At 42.5% G+C, this 21,356-nt stretch overlaps 1 protein-coding gene across 7 annotated transcripts in view; it reads right to left on the bottom strand.

The window, feature by feature from the left end:
- The window catches only part of rbms3 (RNA binding motif, single stranded interacting protein), a 285,068-nt gene that overhangs the window by 142,230 nt on the left and 121,482 nt on the right, over positions 1–21,356 (bottom strand). For 5 of the 7 annotated variants that reach the window (XM_058618578.1, XM_058618585.1, XM_058618579.1 and 2 more), the window contains 2 exons: positions 16,922–17,079; positions 2,673–2,731 (listed from right to left, as the gene is read on the bottom strand). In XM_058618578.1, coding sequence (XP_058474561.1) covers positions 2,673–2,731; positions 16,922–17,079 — 217 coding nt within the window. The remainder of the gene's footprint in view (positions 1–2,672; positions 2,732–16,921; positions 17,080–21,356) is intronic. The other 2 variants (XM_058618581.1, XM_058618584.1) reach the window with 1 other exon arrangement.

The raw sequence follows: 21,356 nt of genomic DNA, 5'->3' as shown, positions 1-21,356 counted from the left end.
TACCTCAAAGTGCACCGTGTGTGCTGCAGTATATGCTGCACAGGTGACACAAGAAGCAACAATGATCACATTTCACTGGAGTTTTTGTAACCTTCAGTATCATGGTATTTGCCAGCAGTCTGAGCCAATGTGAAACAACTGTTATATTATTGCATCACTTATGTTTGTGTGTCTACCTGTTCATCTGACGATGCTGCAACTGTACTGATATTTACTTAGTAAGATAATCTCCCAGCGTGTTTAATGGAAGCTTCTACCTAACCTGAGGTGCACTATTTAATTGGTGTAGCAACAGGATGTTAATTGCATCTAATTCATGTGGGTTTTTTACTTTGTGGTGACTGTTTATCTATTACTGTCAGTGCAAAAGTTGCATTCATGAAAATGTGTGATGCCTACAGCTCAAACAACCCCATTTGAGCTCTCAGACAAGGGCGTTGTCCCAATTGCCTATTTTTTTTCGTTGGACTAAGTGCACCCAATAGTCTTTATTTGTATTTCTTCATTCATTTTAAAGAAACTCTGTGTTATGTAGCACTTTCGGTGACCGATTATGACCGATTACCTGGTAATTCCATGCTATATTGGTTGCTTTCCCATAATAGTTCTAGCGCCACTCGGCTCAGCTCGACTTTACTCGGTTTGGGTATCAGTCACGTCGTGTCCGGTCGACACGCGACATAAACACAGTGGATCCTCTCACCAGCCACCAAACACAGGACCGTCTGCACCTCATCGACAGACCACGGTGTAGTATTGTGGTGATGACACTCTGTCAGTGGTCGTCAGTCTATTGATTTCAACGGAAAAGTGTACATGTGGTATTATCCGGCTATTTCAGGGCTAAATCAGGGCTGAATAAAAACATGGATATGTTTCTTCTGCTCAACATTTCAACAACTTATTTTTTGAAATTAACTTTTCTTCTTGAGGTTACTCAGCTTCTCTTCTTCTCTTCGTTTCTTGCTCTTCGTCGACCCCCTGCCGTCCTCCCCCTCTCTCAGAGGGTACAGAGCAGGACCATCCTCCACCCAGCCTCTCCATAAAATACATCTGCTTATATTTGCTTCTTGGCATTTCAGCGGTGCTGCATTCCAGGAGGGTGACTTATAGGAAACATTGTTTCCCACACAACGCAAGGCTAAGCTGAGCTGATATTCTTGTGCTGTGCATAACTCAAGCAGCTGGACACTAAGAAGGATAACCTGTGATTGAGCGCAGTCCATTTCGCCCTTCACGGAAACTCGAAATGTTCTGTTTCACCCCCTTTTCTTGTCTCACTCTGTCTAACCTCCCTCTACTCTGTCTCTCTCCTCTTTAATCCACGCTGTGTTGTGCCCTGTGACCTGCAGAGACATCCTTCCATCTAACATGCATCCAGTCTTGTCTTTTGTAGCCCTTAGGAATCACAAAAAAGGAGCTGTCAAGATGATCAGGCCTTTTTTTTTTTTTTTTTTCTATCCTCTAAAAGCAGAGGTTCGTTTCCTCAGCATTTTGACCCAGAGAATGCCTGCCAGGATAAACTCAGGCATGGGGTAGGGTTAAGAAGGCGGCTTCACCTTGAAAGGCCACACTTCAGAGCCCGGGAAACCACAAAAAGCAATTAAAAGTATTGATGGAACTTCAATAGCTCTTAAACAGTGCTGCCAGACACCTCAGGGCAAGTAGCACACTAATCTTTTTCTCCCCTCATCTCGCCATCGCTCCATTCTCCCCCTCACGCTCGCTCTTTCATCAACTTGGTCCTGATTATTACCAAATCATTACACCAAAAAAAACTAACAAACCGCGTATTTACAGTCATGTGGTGCAGGTGAAAGCAAAGACTGAGCAAAGACTCCAGGAAGTTGAGTGTGACAATGATCGCAATTAAGGTTTATCTAATCCAAACTAGCTTATTAGCCTTCTAATTGGTTGTGTATGTTCAAGCATGTAAATGTGTGTAGCGTGTGCACTCAAGAAAACAATTCCAAATGAGCCACTAATGTCATTGCTGCATGTGCACATCATTTACTGTGCAGATGCTAATGGACCTTTTACAGAAACACACTCTCCCAAAGATCGTCTTGCATATGACAAAACAGGAAATCGAAGAGGAGGGAGGGAGGGAGGGAGGGGCTGAAACCGAGTTCTGCCTGCCTGCTTATTCACAGCAGGGCTGTAGCATCCACAAGCAGGTTGTTTACCCAAATGACTTCCTGCGGTGTTGTTTAGCCAGCGACTTCTTGCTAAATCACTGATTTACTGCAACAAAGCTTCCCTGTCTTATGTCTCAGAAACATGGGGGTTCCCAAACCCCAGGCCAGGGACGAGTACCGGGCCTTTGGCTAAGCTATAGTTGTGAAAACCTGTATAATGAAAGCCTACCGCATTGATTTTTGTTTTCCTGGAAATGAAGAACTTCTTATTTTATAGTACAAGGGGATTTTTATGTATTTAAAAGTACCAAACCAAAACAAGGCTGCACAACAGACTGGATGTTAAAATCCTGCTGCGCCTGTCACTCAAAAATGAAGTACCATGCTGTGAATACTTTGTCTCTGGAAAACAGGCCCAGCACTCACAATGATAGTAATATAAGTATTGATTTCCATGTGTTTTTGTACAGTTTAAAAGTTTGAATTATGCTTTTATTACCAGCTGAACAGTGGGTGCAAGACCTGGATACCTACCTTTGCACTGGTTGGTGTTCTTGTCCAGAATGGCCTTGGTTGACACTATTTTTCCATATCTGTAAAGACAGAGAAAATACATTTAGTGTTTTTGACTCCAAATGACCAACATGACCTTTTGACTGGTGGGGCTAGTTTGCTCACATTACCATACTGCAGTTAAAAACAGATGTTTTAGTTTCCAAACTGTACGCCGCTTAGTTGCAGCCACCAATTTGCAAAGTCGCACAAATGTCATAAGCCATTGGAAAGAGAAATCACTTGAGGTTAATAACGTTATGGGTATGCCTGACTTTAAATGAATTTGCAGATCCCCCCCCCCCCCCCCCCCCCCATCTCCCCCACCTCTGACATTTGAGAGTCACTGAACATTTTTATGAGGTCTAAAAGCAAACATGCAGTGGACGGTCTCAAAAAAAGATTAAAATTTGAAGTTTGATTAATTTTCTTCCAATTTCATCACGTATGAGTGAAAGAAGCACCGAAGCTCACATGTTCAATAGTGATAATATGTATTGTGTTACTCTACTTGTTTCCATCCTAATTGCAAAGCTAAGCTAAATGCTTGTTGACACCAGCCTTATATTAAACAGCTGTGTTAGTCTTTGAATTAACACCAATACAAGTCAATTTTCCTAAAATCAGCAAAGCAATTCTTACACCTAATAATATATATATATATTTTTTAACTATTCTCGTTCAAGAACATTTATGTACGTAGGTGAGACTGATCTGAACAGTGAGTTGTTCAGCCTGCATGTGTGAGCTGAATCTGCAGCATGTTGCATTGTGTGCAGTAGAATCGTTAGTGCAGTGTGTGTGTGTGTGTGTGTGTGTGTGTGTGTGTGTGTGTGTGCAGTGCATATGTTTGTTCAGCTGCAAATCTACAATAACATTTGTGTGGGCAACGCATACACGCCTGTATGTAAATGTACACGTGAGAAAAAAAACAATTCTCCATGTTGAACGCACTTCACAATGAGTGAGCAGAGGACAGACAGCTTCTGTGTGTGTGTGTGTGTGTGTGTGTGTGTGTGTGTGTGTGTGTGTGAGAGTGTGTGGGCGCACACACACACACACACACATTCTGTAGGGAAGAAGCAGTGGTGCATCCTGGCCCATATTTCACCAGCAGGGGATAATTGTGCCATTTCTCAACGAGTGGCAGAGACTCTATTTACTGCATGCTGCGGTGGGGTGGGTGGTGGATATGAACTGATGAGATCCGAGAGGAAAACTACCAGCTCACACACACACACACACACACAAATACAGATAGCATATACGCATACACACACACACACATACACATGAATGCGAACACAAATACAGCACTCAGTGGATTGTCTCTCCTCTGAAGATAAACAGGCCATTTTAGCCATAGATATCTGTAATCTAATGCAACAGAGCAGGACTAATGTGCAGGGCTGGGTCACACTGAGACACTCAAGCATAAGTACACAAGGTGAACATGAAACCACTGCTTTCAGTCGATTATAGAACATACCAGAGCAGGTTTAGAATTGGCAGTATGTCTATATTTGTTGACACACACACACACACACACAGTGTAGATGGACAAGCTTTCAGATGTGCAGAAGTCTAGACCTTTTCCTGAAATTGTGAGAGGCAAATGTTTCCACAGCTTTTCCAGACCTTCTCCAGTCAAAATTCCTGATGCTATCAGAGTGAGACTATAACAGGAAGAGTCTGACCCAGGCAATCTCCCACTGTGCTCATCATGAGGTAATATTTGAGTTCCGTGTCTGCAACTGGCCTCGGTGATTGAAAGATTAAAAATGCTTGTTTTACACTACATGTTCACTGCTTAATAAAAAAACACCGGCAACAGATTTTTAATAATGTGAGTATGAGAATAGAACAATATTGCCTCACTGCTCTTTAACCGAGCTACCTGGAAAACACATGTGAGTTTATAATATAATATAATAACTGACTATAATAAGAACAGGTGACAGCGGGGCTGCTGAACAATAAGGTGAACATATGTAATTACTTTTTTTCTTCCTTTTATTTATTTTTTTATATCAAACCACTTCAATATACATTGTGTAATAGATGTGAATCAAATAAAGAAGCATTGGTAAACCACACAATGGAGGACAATTTAAAGATATGAGTTGTTTCTAGTATGCATAGAGGAAAACACTCAAAATAAAAGAAATAGACCTTGCAAATTTGCTAATTGCATTGTTCCAAATTACAATTGTTCAGCTCTTGATGACACGAACATTGCAGTGACTGAATACTCAGGTCTATTGTCATGCAGAGCCAACTACAGTGTGTTAGTTTCTGCATGCCTGTTCATTTATTTGCACACAGGTCCCTGCCCTGCTTTTAAGTAAAGAAAATAAATAAATAATAACGGAGTGCTTTTAGTTCGGGATACAGTTTAGAAGCTCAGCACTTTTGGCACAATTTAGGGTAAAGTTCTCATTAAAACTTTGCTTAGACTCTGGGGAGGCGGGAGACAGTCGTGTTCTAACGCCAACTCATCACTTGTTTGCCTCATTACATGTTAAAGACGGCTCGTCAACGCGGTCCAGACTCACACCACGAGGACACGGCGGCGAGATGAAAAGACAAGGTGAAAGGAGCCATTTTGGCCATAATGGAAACATGTTGGAGACGGATGGAGAATGTGATCAGCGTGTGTGTGTGTGGCTGTGGACAACCCTGCTGGCGGCTCCTTCACCTCTCTGCCAGGCAGGCCTGCAGAGGCTTTGATGTGACAGAGGCAGGCCCTGTGAAGCACAGGTTTAACACTGTGATGCTGTGGCCCAGGATGCAGAGGCTGTCTCTACTAATCCTATTTCAATCACTCTCGCTGGCTCTTATCTCTGACTGGCCCTCAGTCCCACCCCCCTTCCTCACAAATCTTCCCCTCTCTCATCTTTACTCTCTCCCCTGGCCTCTTCCTCGCTCAGTGCATCCCTCACATTACCCTTTCCCACATCCTGCATCCTTCACTTCTCTCCTTCTGTCTCCCTCTCCCTCCTGCTTTCCTCCTAATAAGAATCCCATGGCAATCATTCTGATGCAACATCGGATCAACCCTAAGAAAAGATATGAAACTGCCTATGAAAAAAAAAAAAATAGAGGCTTTATAATTTATTTAAGGCTGATGAAAATGTACAAATTGTGATGATGTAAAACATGCCATCCATTTGACAGCTGTCTGGACAGTGAAATGCAGTGAAGCTAAGGCCGAGCCAAAAGCTTATAGCCACTGTTTTACAGAGGAACGCCACTGCATTCATTTCTAACCGTTCTCTTATTGTATGAAATAATTCATGCATATTCCATTTCTGTCATCAGCGTTAAGCAACTGAAGTGTCACTGTGGAGGTGTCGATTCACAGGAAAGCACAGCAGAAAGGGCACAGACTCTCTATAAGTCTGTACGTGTGTGAGTGATTATACAACGGAAAATCTATTCAGGCTTTCCTTTTTGTGCAAATTCTTTATTTTTCATAGCATTTTATATTATTGATTTGGCCAACTTTTAATGTGTGGCAAGGCTAAAGTTGATCCAGTAAAGATAAACAAGAGACCTGCAAAGTATTTATGTGTATAATGTATACACAGTACAGTAAGTGTCTGGAAGTGTCTTCACTTACTTTGAAGATAAACCTCGAGTCAGTAAATCAGACGGAAGACGAGCAGACAAAACAGTGAAATTCACTTCATGTAATCTTGTGTTCTCACTGCATGATAACAAGATGTAGCTCCTGAGTGTGAATACTGGTGGGCACAGTGGTGCGTTCTACAGCATCCTCTTACAAAACAAGATCAAATTCATACTTTTACAAGACTAACGTGAAAATAAAGGTCAAATAAGGAGAGTAAACATGTTAAAATGTTTCTTAAATACTTGATGTAGAGGAGGGAAGGATGAGAGCCCCTGTTCACCGACAGACAGTTTCTTAAAGGTTACATATATGCATATCCATACTGAAATCTGTATTATGTTTTTGTTTTTACTCACTAAGCGCACCTGTCTTACTTGTAAATACAGATTTATAAATAAATATCAGTTAATAGGTGTTGTGTGTGTGCGCAAAAATAACTGTGGATGAAGTCATAGCTGAGGTTAGTTCGTAAAATATTGTAAATATCAAACATAACACTTAGGATTTGGAATTGGGAAGACTGATGCGTCCAATGATGTTAAAATTGTGTCTGTTAACCGCTTACACTACAGGATAATTTGGCCGGATAATCTGTTCAAATCAGCCTAAAATCAGAAGGCAGAATTATACCCCGGTGTGTTACAGAAATTGGAGTTAAAAAGTCATGATTTTTCACTCTGAACTGGGCCATAGTCACTGAAAAGCTTGAGCCAATCCCAAATCACCGGCCTGTCACAGGTCAATCATACAGAGACAACCATCCACTCACTTTCAGCCCTAATGGCAGTTTATAGTCTCCAACTAACCTAATCTGCAGGTCTTCAGTCTGTGGGAAGAAGCCAGAGTACCTGGAGAGTGACAGTATGCAAACTTCGTCCCAATCAACGCCCAATCAAAGCAGGATTTGAATCAAAGAACCTTTGGACTGTGAGGCACCCATACTAGGAATGCAATATCATTTTTAGTAAACTGGTTCATGTGCTGTAAAATAACTAGAGAGAAAAAGCAGAGAATTGACTTGAGTTGTGAGGCTGAATTTACTGTATTTCAGTCCTTTAAAAACACCTGTGCAGGTGCAAAAGTTATGCCATGCAGAACAATAACTTCAATTTACCACCTTTGGTAGGTGATATCACACGAATAATGGAGATAAAGGCAACTAAAATAGAAACAAATCTCTGGTAATGGTTGTGCTTGTGCTCAGGGATGGTGCAGCACATACCTATCATCCAGATTATCTCCTCGCCATGTGCAGTAAATATTACCCTGAAGGTTTTTAATAAGCTCAGGAAGTGCTCTTCATGTTTTATTAAAAAAGTGAGTAATTGTTATGTCCGCGCTGGTGTAAGTAGCACACATAACTCTTTAAATGTGTTACTTGTACCAATTAGCTCCGGCAAAGACAACCATTTCCTACCAACAAACAACTGCTGATGCATCAACAAGAACAAGTTTGTGGGGAGTCACTAATATGTACGAGCCAACCAGAGGCTCATAAACATTTGTGAACTGATTAATGGCGTTCTCACTCTTCATCTTATGAAATAACCATGTTTTCTTTGGTCTAATAATGAGAGACTGTTTGTAAAAACACACACATACAAATACAAGGAAAAGATGTAAGGCAGTGTTTGGCAGCTGCCCTTGAATCTTGTCCCCCGTCTTAGAGCTGCTGATTTGTCCCACAGCTCACACGTCTCAGAGGCTCAGACAGAGGTAAGGCTTCCTGGACAGCAGAAACATTAAATAGATGTTTTTTTTGTGAAATGCTGCTGCGACTGGAAACATACCCAGCTAACCTTAAGCTTTTCACTTTGCTCTGTGAGAAGTGTTCACCGAGAACGTTTAGATGTCAAAACCAAGTTTCTGTGGCATCTGTACGACTGTTTTCACTCCACATTTGAAATGTATTCACTTGAACTGAACAAGGCCTTTCATGATCAGTCGCAGACAAATGGATGGTTACAGTTTGTGCTGTGAAAAATTAAAAAAAGAGATGACGATACTCCCTGAGGAGGGAGCAGTAAGACAGAGTAGAGTGGAAAGGACAAAATGAAGAAAGAAAACCCAAGCTTCATAAATATGGAGTATTTTTAGAAAGGTGCCGTGAAAAGGGCTGATGGCTTTAAATAAAACTGACAAAAATAAAGATAAGAAGAGAAAAGGAGATTCTAAGACACACAAACAAATAGCAAATGGCAGAGGCACGTAAAATGAAATATTAATACAATGACGAGGGAAAATAAATAGAGGAGAAACTGTTCTGATGGACACCTGGCAGGCAGTGGAACAGCTGTCAGTGATCAGTGACTCCTTCACATAACCCTCTGCGCCTTGGAGCTGGCAGTTTGGGGGTAATGTCCTTTACATACAGTACATCCCAGCATGAACGTGCATGGAGACTAGGACACATTTTAGCCAAAATGACCTTCAACCCGCTGTGTCTTTGGCAAAAACTTTGTTGGTTTACCTAAAAATGGGCACTTTATGCAGGGATAAAGTGAAATATCCTTGTATTTATACAGATTTACATCAATGAGGAGTGAGTACAGTTGCTTCCCAGTGTTTCCCGTTAGTATCCTTAGTATGAGGAAGTATATTTCCCAAAATGTTTCTGTCGCACAGTTGACACGAGGGAATCTATGGAGACTGTCCTCCAATAAAACGTACATATAGGTCGTATGCAGGAATTACGACCTATGTTTACATTTTCAAAACATGCGCCCCTAGCGGTTGTATACATAACAGCAACCACTTCCGCCTTAGACGCCGTATCTAGTGGCTTCGCTGATGTCGGCACCGGCAGCGTGGTGTCGCCGGAGCACGGTCGACAATGGTTCGGTCCCTAACTATACCACCTTTTTAATATTTTTTTTATTTTTACTACCTAACCCTGTCTTTTTGCCCTAACCCTACCCTCAGTAACAACTGTGCATATTTGAGTTGGAAAATACTACTTTTACATCGCATTCAGGGGTTTGAAAAAAACGACCCACAGTCACGTTTTCATAAAACGACCTATATGTACATTTGAGTTGGAGGACAGGTTGAATCTATGTGGTGGCAGTGTGCTGGAGGACGCAGAGAAAAGACGTTCAGACACAACGTCCAACAAAAGCACTTCGGACTGAGCATGAGCAAAGTGACAGCAAGAAGCATCACCCTGTTGTTCTCAGTGTAGCTATTTACAGTCTCTTGCTTTTCTCACTCTCACACACACTGGTCGCCGTCCAGCTTCGCGGAATGGCCTCTGTTTGTTTGGCAGCGTCCCACCTGTCAAACCAACATGCCATGAACTGCTGCCTGACACGCACAAATGACCACATCTGATCTGTGCAGCGTTTCACTGTCCAGATACCGCTTCAAATGAAAGGGGTGGTGAGACGGGGGAAATGGACACAGAAGAAGGGAGAGGGAGGAGGACAGAGACAGACACACAGAGAGCTTAAGTCTTGTTGTACCAGAGACTCAGCTGCCTGATCTGTTGCTACTGGTATGCTGGTGTTCTGCTGTCCAGCTGAAGTCAAGTCTGACATGCAATAGAGGGGTGGGGTTGTGGGGAGTACACCCTTTCATGGTTGCTGATATGCTATTGATTATTGGAGGCAATCTAAAAAAGAAAGTATCAATAACTGCATATTTTGTATTAAGGAAAACGATGTTTATTTAAGATAAACATCGTTTGAGCTTCAGATTAAATATGCAAGTGGGGAAGAAGCTCCTTCCTACTTCTTACTAGGCAAAATGTCTGCATGTCATGTATACAGTAATTAGGGGGATAAATAATTCAAACAAAACGCCCTTAGGCCGAATCAACTTCTCCGCTCGCCTTTGCTCTTAAATTGATGTTCGAGGATGAAAAAAAGGCGTTGCGTTTTAGTTCGTTTGGTCTGGCCAGTGAAATAACTGTCACTTCTGCTCGAGTGGAGAAGGCGAGAGATTAACGTCATGACTAGACGTGAGAAAGCAGATGAGAGAGAAGTGAGAGGAGGGCGGGTTGCAGAAGAGTAAAGTGAGAAAGAAAAGACAGCCGTGTTCACACAGACGAGCGCGAGCACGCAGGGTTCTGATGTCATGGCTAACAGATGTTCCTGCTCAGAATTAAGTTGTAAGATTTGTTTATTTTGGACATTCCAGTGGCTGTCTCACTACTTTTTTGGAATTTGAGCTCAACTATCTCTGTTTGCTCTGAGTGAGGCACAATTTGGCCCTGTTGATAAAGTGCGAGGATGCAGACGGGTGTTCCAGGAAAGCAGGTGGCGAAACAGATGAAGCAACAGAAAGACATCAGCTTTCTCTCAGCAGCTATTAAGACTTTACCAACAATCAAAAACGTTTGTGTCCTCAGTAGTTCTAGGTGAATTATATGGTGACTAAGAAAAGACACAGCAAAAATGAAATGCTGGTAAGGACAATTCTCCTCAGTGTTGCATTAAATAACAAGATACCAGATGGAATCTATTCTCTCCATTGTTTTGGTTATGAAATAATGCTATAAAATTGTAATTCCGTAAAGGTGGACTATTTCAGCTTTTAAGAGCTTTTAAGGCTGAAGAACAGGTCCTTTAAAGGCAGGGTGGGAGATCATACTGGATTGCTTAAAACGCTCTTCACACTCTAATTGTAACCAATTAATTAATGCATTGTCACAAAAATGAAAAAAAGGCAGTCACCTGTGGAACAGACAGGCCTGTAAAAACAACATCCAATCATATGAACGGCCCAAACTAATTAACTGCATCGTGATGCATCAATCAAACTGCCATCTGCCCGCCTCCCCCTGCCCGCTCCTCTCCGTGCACTAATCACGCATGCTCAGAAGACAACGCCAGAGCTTATGCTAGACATGAGACAGTTGCAGCAACATTACGGCAGAAAAGGTGCCAACAACAGGTGTTGATCGAAAGGAAAAGGCTGACGCAGAGTGATCCAAGACCAGAGTGAACTGTGGTGCTGTGTTTGAACGGTGGCGACCACTGAAAGCCCAGAAAGGGCTGCATAGTGATAGTGTCTTATTTGTTGTTTTTCGGCATTGCATTGTCATTTGAACAAGTATCCAAAAAGGTTGAATCCATGCGTAACCAACACAATGCTCTTCATGAACAAGAATTGCCCATTCCTGTGCTTTGGAGGCATACAGTAGCTTTGGAAGGAAGTCTAAAGAAATGGGCTTGGACTTTAGAATTCAAAATGTAGCCTGCTCAAACGGTTTTTTTCCAGGATGTGCAACCCTACCTTTGAGGTGCGATCTGATACACTTGTAACCATGTCCAACAGTGATGTCACAACCCTAGAGTAAACCACGACATAGCTGCAGAAAGGTGAGAAGTTAATCCAGTTGAGGATGTTAAAATGCTTCTGTGGTCAATATACAGTTTTCTTTCAACATTTTGAAGTTGGAGATTTGTCAATAAATGTAAATCACAAATAATACTAACCACAATCAACTAACAGTCAGTGTTATTGCTGTTATAGTCATTAAGTAAATCAAAGTCTTGCTACTCATCAGCCTATGAAAACTAAATGTAAAATGTACATTTAGTGGCTACAGGTGATCCTGTGAAACTGTTTGTTCAAGCAAATATCTAATCAGTCAATGAAATGGCAACCAATCGGTGCATTTAAGAGAATAGACATGAACAGCCTGGTGAAGTTTAAACCAAGCATCAGAATGGAGAAGTACAGTTTTTTATTTGACTTTGAATGTGGCACGGTTGTTGGTGTCAGACAGGCCGGTCTGAGGATTTTCAGAACCTGCTGATCTACTGGGATTTTCACACACAACCATATCTAGGTTTTACAGAGAATGTTCCGAAAAAGAGATAATATCTAGTGAGCGGCAGCTCTCTGGGTGAAGATGCCTTGTTGGTGCCAGAGGTCACAGAAGAACAACCAGACTGGTGTGAAATGATAGACAGGCAACAGTGAGTCAAATCACCACTTGCAGAAGTCCCTCTCTGAACACACACCATGTCAGACCTTGAAGCTCAATGGCTACAGCAGCAGAAGAAAACAGCAGGTGCCACTCCTGCCACTTTACTAAGTGGCAGGAGTTCTGTGTACCTTAATAAAGTATCATGTGGGTAGTTTGCCTTTTTCAACAATCCAGGTAAAGAGCTGTGACAGGAAATTTTAAGAAGGTCTCGTCATTTGAAGCTGGACTGCAGGGCCTTTGTTCACGCTGCTCTTCCCCACTGTCAGTTTGATGAAGCACAGAGGATAGGCTGCCTTTGATAGCTAGACAGCTAATGTCAAGCATAGACCTCAGAGAGTCATTATAGGGATAATGTGCCACTGCCAAGTGCCCTGGCCTCTGCTTCATAAAAACAGGTGGTCCCAGGGTCACCCCTCCCATCTTCTCCCTTCAATTTCTCTATTTAGCATACCTCGTGGCCCCTCCTTTTCTAGTCTTCCCCATACACCAGTCCCCTCAGCACACACAGGAAAGGTTATTTGGACAATTGGTGGTGATTAGCTCTTGATTTGGCTCACTCTGTCCGTTTGATCAGGCTGTGGCATGGAGGGGAGAGCCAGAACGAACGGGGCGGCAGCTGTGACTCAGCCACGGCTGAAAATCGGGTGACGAGAGGAGAGGAGAAGGGAGGGGGGGAATCAGATGAGAAGGAGGTAGGGTTGGAGAGAAAGAAGAGGAGGGGGTAAGAGGTTGGGGGTTTAGGGACCTCAAGGGTCCTTTCACTTTCTTTGCAGTTTGAGTTATGGATTTGGGCTGCTGGCAGGTAAAATGTGAACTGTAGGTCTCTGTTATTCCAGTTGTGGACCCTCATAAAAATGCTCTCTTTCTTACTTTGAACAGTTTGTCCAACAACCTGCTCAGATTCTCTCGATGCCTCTCCTGGGTGGTGGATTGCTAACAAGAAAAATGTGCATGCAGCCTAATATCTAGTGTTTGGGGCTTGTATTGGTTTTGTTGGCATGGGTGGATGTTCTGGCCGCATTGATCTTTGGGTTGGATGGCTTTGTTGTCGGGCTTAATGTTGGGACGGAGCCTCAAACTAGTTGGTTAGGCCAAGGAATTTTTCTCACAGTAGCGTCTGTACTATCCATCCAACCACCCATCCCTTCATCCATCCATCCACTCATAGAGACTGCCAGGCAAGTAGGACGGCCTCTCGCTATCTGGGTGTTGAGCCAACAAATCCCCACTCCACTCCTTTGGCCTCTTCTCCACACCCATATATCAGGCTGACGGCTGCAGAGAACCCAACATCCAGCCAGCTGAACAAAACAGAGATTAAGCACCCACCCAAATCTATTTAATTACTCATTCAACAGCTCTCTGCATGCAACTCCAACTGCTGTGAGAACTTTGGTGTTCTTCTGACTTTACTTTTGCTCCCAGCAACCACAAAGTGGTTGAACGCAGTGGCTGGTCACTCGAAAAATGGCATTCCCATTTGTTGTTGACTGCATGTTTGTGTCTATAACATTTCAGCTTGGTTACCAAGAGCTGAGGAAGGATGTCAGCTGCTGCGACATGACGTTGCATTTGTGGACATCTGTAAATCCACAGCTTCATCACTGACAAGTACAGTTGTCATCATCCAAGAGCATATTAATAACACCAAAGATGACAGTTTGGTACTAACAATGGCATATTATCGCATATACCATTGGCCATTGTAAGCAGTTAGCAAACAGATGTGTTGTATTTGTTACAACAGAAAGTTGTGGAAAAACTTTTGTATTTCTGTATTCTATGTGAGAAATCATTCAGGGAGTTTGGCAGGCCTTGATGAGGTTTAGTGAACGTGTGACAGGTTCACAAAGATGGGGTTACAGCCACAGTAAAAGGCATTTATTCTTTTGGCATCTGTCTGGAAACGTGCAACAGCCTCCAATCAGCAACTACAATATGGCCTGATGTCAAGAATGCATCAGTTTGGCGACATCACGCTCTCTTTTAAGATACTGGTGAACCGAGGTGGCAAGAGCTGCCTCTCAAAGCCTGTGACATGGCAATCCCACACCCAGCTCGACTTTTACTTATCTCACTGCAACTACTCACAAGGATTGGACACATACACACACACACAGTAAGCCATGAGAGCGCACAAAGACCTATGATACTGATGAGGAAAAATTGCTTGGTCGGCTTATGTTAAACTCCCTGAGTTCTCATTTTCCTAAAACGACAGCACATTTCATGTGCATTTATGTTTAACATGAGGTCTCCCAGGGAGAGCTGATGGGCAGGGGGCCAGCAGAGGGGGTGCTAAATGCTGGAGGGGGACTGGGCATCTGGGAAAAAAACCTGAGGGAGACCCAGGGTGCTGCAGACTGCAGAACAGTTGCATGACCTTTTCTTGAATGCTGCCACCCGCCAACCACTGAAACACAGTCTGGCTAATTAAAGTTTCAGGGCACTGGAGGTTTTTTTTTTTACTGGCACACCTCAAGCAACCTTGGGGGCTCTTATGCAGGCGATACACAGTGAGTGAAGGATGGTAAATATCAGAAATAGGAGAGATTTGAGCCCTGGAAACAGCTGAACCAGAGGACAGCCACTAGAGGACAGCACAAAAAAAACTCCAGGCCATAGCAGACAAAGTCAGTTCGGAGAAGAGAAGCTATATATTAGAAATAATAGAATGCAAAACTACACTCAAAAAAATTCACACTCCCAGAGTCTCCACATGATTTGCCCTTCCCAATAGTTACGCTCGAGACATTCAAGTTCATATGGAATTATAAATTAAATTCAAACTGTCCAACTCTGTATGACAGAGTGAATGGGAGAGCTAAGCAAGAGATGTGCAATGTCAAAATGCTGAGTGCTTTTCCAAATCTTATCAGGCTGCCTCTCAGGCTAATGGAATTTCGATGGGTCAGTATCAAGAATAAATGCATGACTTATGACATGGTTACTGGGAGCATTACCAAATATACTGGACAGCGAGTTCCCGTCTCCAAAGGATCATTGAATAATTGGCCATGTTTGACCAGGACATTTCTGGAAATATGGCCAAGAAAAGGTTATGCAACTAGACAGACTCACTCATGGTCTGTATTTCACAATCTGCTGGCCTTGTCTCCATTAATGATCTTGACCCCCTTTTCACCATTTTGAAAGTGAAAGGGCCTAATGGAGCTGAACAAAGCTGCTTGTGTGTGTGTGTATGTGTGTGTGTGAGGGAGAGAGAGAGACAGACACAGATAGAAAGCCCCTGTGACTGTGTGTTACAGCTTGATGAGGTCTTGGTCTGTGATTCCTGGGGGAGATGGGCCAATCTAAGCTTTATTCTGTCTTATTAAGCTATGTGCGGGCAGGTGTGTGTGTGTGTGTGTGTGCGAGTGCGTGTTTGTTTTCTCAATCACGAGCATTTGGCAGATTTTTATGAGCACTCTGTGTGTGTGTGTGTGTGTGTCTGTAGAATCCTCGGAGTTGGTAGCAGTTTAACGGGGTGTGTGAGGTATTGTACATGGACCCGTTTTAACGCCTGTGAGAAGTGAGCTTTTCAGTTTGATCACTTTGGCATTTAGGAGCCTTAATATGTCACACTCACTCTATATACCTGCCTATCACGACAGCTTGTCTTTCACAATACTGTCTCTGAGGAATCTTGTACTATAGAATATTTAAATTATAGTCTTATATAGTTTAAAGTTTTAAGTCTAGACGAGCGACAGCCTGCGATGGCTAAAAATGTGTAGGTTCAAGTTGACCCTGACTGGTGGCTGTCCATCCATTATCTAAACAGCTTATCTTTTCTCACCTATAGGCAATTTAGAGTGTCCAATGAACCGAAACACTTCCATGTCTTTGGACTGTGATAGGAAGCTTGCACACCTGGAGAAAAACCCATACAAATACGAGGAGAACAGGACACAGAACGTCTCAGGTTCAAAGTGGAATTGCAACCAAGAGCGTTCTTGCTGTGCCGCGGGAGTGAAACGTCATGTTGCCCCACTGAGATATAGCTACTGTGAATCTTTTCAAACACAAATGGGCATTCCATCTTCTCTAAGTACACCATCATCTGCACAAAACGCCTCTCGTGTCTCCAGGCTGTCAGCTATTTATTCAGCAAGTTACTGAAATATGATCTTGTCAGAAGAAATCTCCCCATTCGACTTATTTTGGGATAAGCGCACAGAAGTTTTCCCCTTACATTAAACATCTTTATCTTATTCAAATGGACATAATGTTTCCATTAAGAGCTTTTAAAGATGACAGCTGAATTGAAGACATCCACTGTATTAATTTAAAAAATTAACTTATGCAATGATTATGCACAATATCATCTTCATGATGTTCATGATGAGTGACAAATCATCCTTTGCTCCTGATAACATTTACATTTACATGGAATATACGATTTATGAGGAAACTTTGAGTTTCCACATAATATAAATCAGCATGGAAGACATTTATGGAGGCTACACTGACATGTGAGCTGGGAGTACTGCACTCCATGTACTGTTACATACAGTGATGAGAACCGCACGATTATTGCCAAGTGCAGAACATAAGAATGCAACAAATAGATCGAGTGTTTGGGCTCAGATTTACAAAGTGGGGCTGATGTGTTTGACAGTCCAGCGCCTGCGTTTAACTGTAATGGTTCCCAGCACTTACGGTTGGCAGAGTTTGATGAGGTCCTGGTCGGTGGTGCCAGGTGGTAGGCCTCTGATATAAAGGTTGGTCTTACTCAGCTGCTCCGCCCCTCCCTGGCTGCAGCTGTTGGTGCTGGGGCTGGGAGGAGCCATTGGATGAGGGGGTGGAGCATAGGGCTGCTGGGAAAAGAAGAGAGAGAGAAGGGGAAAGATTCAGTATAAACAACCAAAAATAGCTTTAATTTGGTAAGTGATGAGGGAAAGATAAGAGCGCAGCGGTGAGGGTGAGGAAATACAAGAATCGAACATCTCTGAGACAGCAGATGATAGTCTGAGACAGGGAGGAGGGAGAGGTGTATATGTTTTTTTAAATTATATAAAAAAAAGATCACACCAGATAAATGTTATCGCAGTTGTCAGAATAGACACTCGTTTGAATTGGTTTTGTCACCCATTGATGCATCGAATCATTTAACAACAAAAACATGGGAATGTGGTCAAGAGTGCAAACTTTTCTACTTGTTTCCCCCTAAAATCCTAAAGTAAACAGTTCAACAGTGACACTCTGTGAAATGATGGTTCATAAGGCTTCCAGCAGCTTATAAACAGCTTTAAATGATGGCAACTTCCTGCTTACTATTCATGCCCTCAAAACCAATTTCATTTCACTGTAAAACAATTTACACCTCCAAGGGTGTGATATCTTGATGCAGTAATCCTCACCAGCCTATTTCATAAACATCTCAATATGAATGTGTTTTTTCAGTATAATCTGTATTATAAATATATTCAAAATGCATTAGATATGTGATGCAGCCCCCCCCCCCCCCCCCCACACTCCCTTTTCCTTTTTTTCCTCCCCCTGTTTCGCCTCCTTTGCTCTCCTCATGTGCCTGTTGTGCTGTTAGTGTAGATTTATGGTATAGGAGTCAGGGCCCCCTGCTCACAGCCCATTTATATCTCTATTGCAGGGACACTGCACATAGTGACAGACGGCGAGAACCAGGGCCCGTAGGCATGAGTGAAAAAGAGAGGGAGACACACTAGGAGGAGAGAGTGAAAAAGGAGGGAGAAGGGAAGGAGAAAGAGAGACGATGTGCACTGCAATAAAGTAAGTGAGTGATGGATGAAACAGGAAAAAAAAACAAAAAATGGTCAGGGTGAAAGGGGGACTTGAATAAATACAACCAGCTCCAGTTAACCATGTTAACCCTTCATTCTCCCAAGAGAGCACCTCAAGACTGTGTATGTCCACACACACACACACACACACACCATTAGCCCTCCAATTCGCCCTACACGTTAGCAGCGGCAGCCGGAGCATGGCTGATTTGATGCGCTATTTTAAGCGTGTGTGCCGTGCCAGCGTGTCGCCTTCCCCTCTTCAGACAAAGAGCCGGGGTCCCTGGAGCGTGGAGAGGGAGCCACGTCCATCAATGGACAGCTAATTGCCACGCTGAGCTAAGTGGAACTGATGGTTAGCCACTCACTGTGCCGGACGCACACACTGTATAAACACACGCGATAACACGGGAACTCCTTTGTCACGCAAAGAAGCCCATCCAGCCAGTAACCTGGTTCCCATTCAAATGTACCACACGATTCTTCCATCTTTATATATGTAGTAATATTTGCTTCTTGCACTAAGATGAGTAATGTGAGTCCACACATATCTGCTGTCATCTGCTGTTTACGATTGAATTTCCATTGCAGTAAAACGCAGACGCTGGAGTGAAGTTTGAATCAAGTGATTTAAATTGTAAATTGTAAATATCCACAGCGTGGCACTAATAAAGGACTCTCTTATCTTTCAATTTGCACATATTCAATTTATTCACTTTTTACCTCTTATTTATACACCAACCATTTCACCTCAAGTGTAAAAACTCAACGAAGTACTAAGTTTTTGGGAATTTTCTTGAATGAAAACGTTTGGGAGTTTTAATTCATGTGCAAATAAAGATGTTCATGAACAACAAGCTACTGTCTCCAAGTTTAATCTTAAATAAATCAAGTCACTTGTTTTGGACCAGTCTCTGTAAGGTCTGAACCAAATTTAAGGTAAGAAGGAAGTCTCTCAATCCTGGTACTTAACAGGTTTACATGTGAACTCTCATCTCAATTCACAATGGTGTACTTTACATATATGTGACTTTACATTTATGTGGATTTTACCAAATAAAAGCCATTCATTCCTTAGTATCTATGCACGTTTGCTGTCTAACTAAGACATCCATTTACCCGTCCATACATCCAGGTTTTTGACAGGTCTTCAGTGTATCACAGGGCACAACACACAGACACACAACCATTCTGTCTGTGAACTGTAAGCAGACGCATGAATACCTGGAGAAACCTGCACAAATATGAGAAGAACATAAGCCGAAACCTTAGGGACCTGGTTAGCCAGAACTCAAACTGCGAACCGTTTAGCTTTAAAACGCGAGTATTAAATGTGTTTGACCTCAGCTCAAATCTTTAATCTGGTTATTTGAATACTCCAAAATTCCAATTTACCTCCTACTCCTCCATGAGATGCCTCATACTGTTCTGGTAGCCTTGGTTGCACAGGCTACGATAAAAAAAAAGCCAAACTGCTCTGCAGTCATTCATGAATCCACGTAGAACAGAAGAATCTTAATCTCCTGAGTGCTCCATGGGAGTTTCTTTCTCCCACTCAAAGTCACAGGAACACGCACAGCTGCAGTTCAAGCATCGACTTTGAGCCTGCCACCTTACCTCCCCCTCCGCTCACCTCTACGCTTTAATTTTCTCTCCGTCCACTTCAGCTTAAATTACACACATACTTAACATACTGTGTGACACAGAACAAATTCACCAGTGCGAGAGGAGACACCAAACAGAGTCACTGTCATCTCTAGAGGTTAATTGCAAGCCTCGCTCTCATATCTCACGCTTTGGTTTTTGTTTTAGCCCTTCAGTAATATTCACAGCCCCTCCTCCTTACCCTCCTCCTCCTCCCCTGGCTCCGGGCTTGGCTTGCATCCTGGGCTTTGGAATTCACGTGTCCCGCCCTATCGATTCGCTTTCATTTTTTAAGGTCAGAAGCTCAAATCTTACACAATGAGGCATGGAGGGTCAAAACCAGCTCATTACTTACAGTGTTGGACAAGAGGGCAAAGGGCAAGGTTATCCATGGGGAGAGAAAAGAGTCCCCTGAGGGATGAAGGATGGAGTGGGTGCTGAAGGTCTCATCCCAACTCCCAACTGAGACTTCTGTGGGGTTGGAGGGGAGTAGCTTTTTTTTTTTTTCTCAGATTCTTGAAAACTTCTTTTTATAAAAAATCTTATTTCAGGTCAAATGAATAAGGAAGGACTTGTGACGTGGTCATGCTCCATCACTTTTTAAATTTTTAAACGGAACCTTGAGTCAAATAAAATACTGTATATCAATAATAAAATCACAATGGCACAATGTTTTGTACTGTTAGCTTGAAAATAATGTTAAATTCAAGAATTAAGCACACATAAAGTACACGCACATTACCAAAATTGTTTGTCGTTTTGTTTTAAATCAAGTCATCTCTTTGCCTTCCTCATGGTCGCCCCACAGGAGGTTAACAACTGTGAGATTATTTATCCTTCCGGATGGTTTTGTGACTCTGTTTACCCTCACCCTGTTGGCCCATAATATCCGGCTTCTCGACAATATAATAAACACAGGCCTCATGTGTCAGAATGATGAGGATTGAATACAACACTTGACAAAGTGCAATTCAGCAACACAAGAGAGGGAGAGAGAGAGAGAGACATAGAGACATAGAGAAAAGAGCAAGATAAAAAGAGTTCAAGGCAGAAATGGTGAAGAGTGTTGGAGAATAGCTGGTTATGACACTTCAAAAATCTCCAGGTGGTAAATGAGAAAAACCTCCATTTTCCCTCCTCCCTACCCAGCTGTGACATGCTGCTACAGAGGCTTACTGGGGATTTCAATTTGCTGCACTATATTTTAGACAAGCAGAATGGTTTACACAGGCCCAATTTACCCCGTCAGTTGAGTGTGAGCTCACAGCCTCAGTGACATAGAGACAGAGAATGTTTACGAGTGTATTAAGTGAAAATGATAATATCTATCCCGGGCTACAAAAGGCTGAGGGTTCACAACACTGTGTTACATATGCAAGGCAAGGACAGCACACACCCTGTTTGTCATGCTGTACATCATGGGTGTCAAACTGGCGGCCCGCGGGCCACATGAGGCCCTCCAATCGATTAAAATTAATTAGCTAGCAATATTTTCTTATAATAGTAATATGATATGTGTTACACTCAACATCAAATTACATATATTTAAGCTGTTTTAATAAACGTTATCCTCGTCATTATTTGCTAAATGTTCCATCTATTTATTATAAATAGGTTTTTATTGTGAAGTATACGCAATTTTATGTCAAAACAAGCACTTTTACTTTGAAATTCTGTCTCATATCATCATG

The sequence above is a fragment of the Solea solea genome, chromosome 20, assembly GCF_958295425.1.
Source record: "Solea solea chromosome 20, fSolSol10.1, whole genome shotgun sequence".
Lineage (NCBI taxonomy): Eukaryota > Metazoa > Chordata > Actinopteri > Pleuronectiformes > Soleidae > Solea > Solea solea.
Note: the sequence above shows the minus strand (reverse complement) of the source record. Positions and strands in the feature narration are given on the sequence as shown.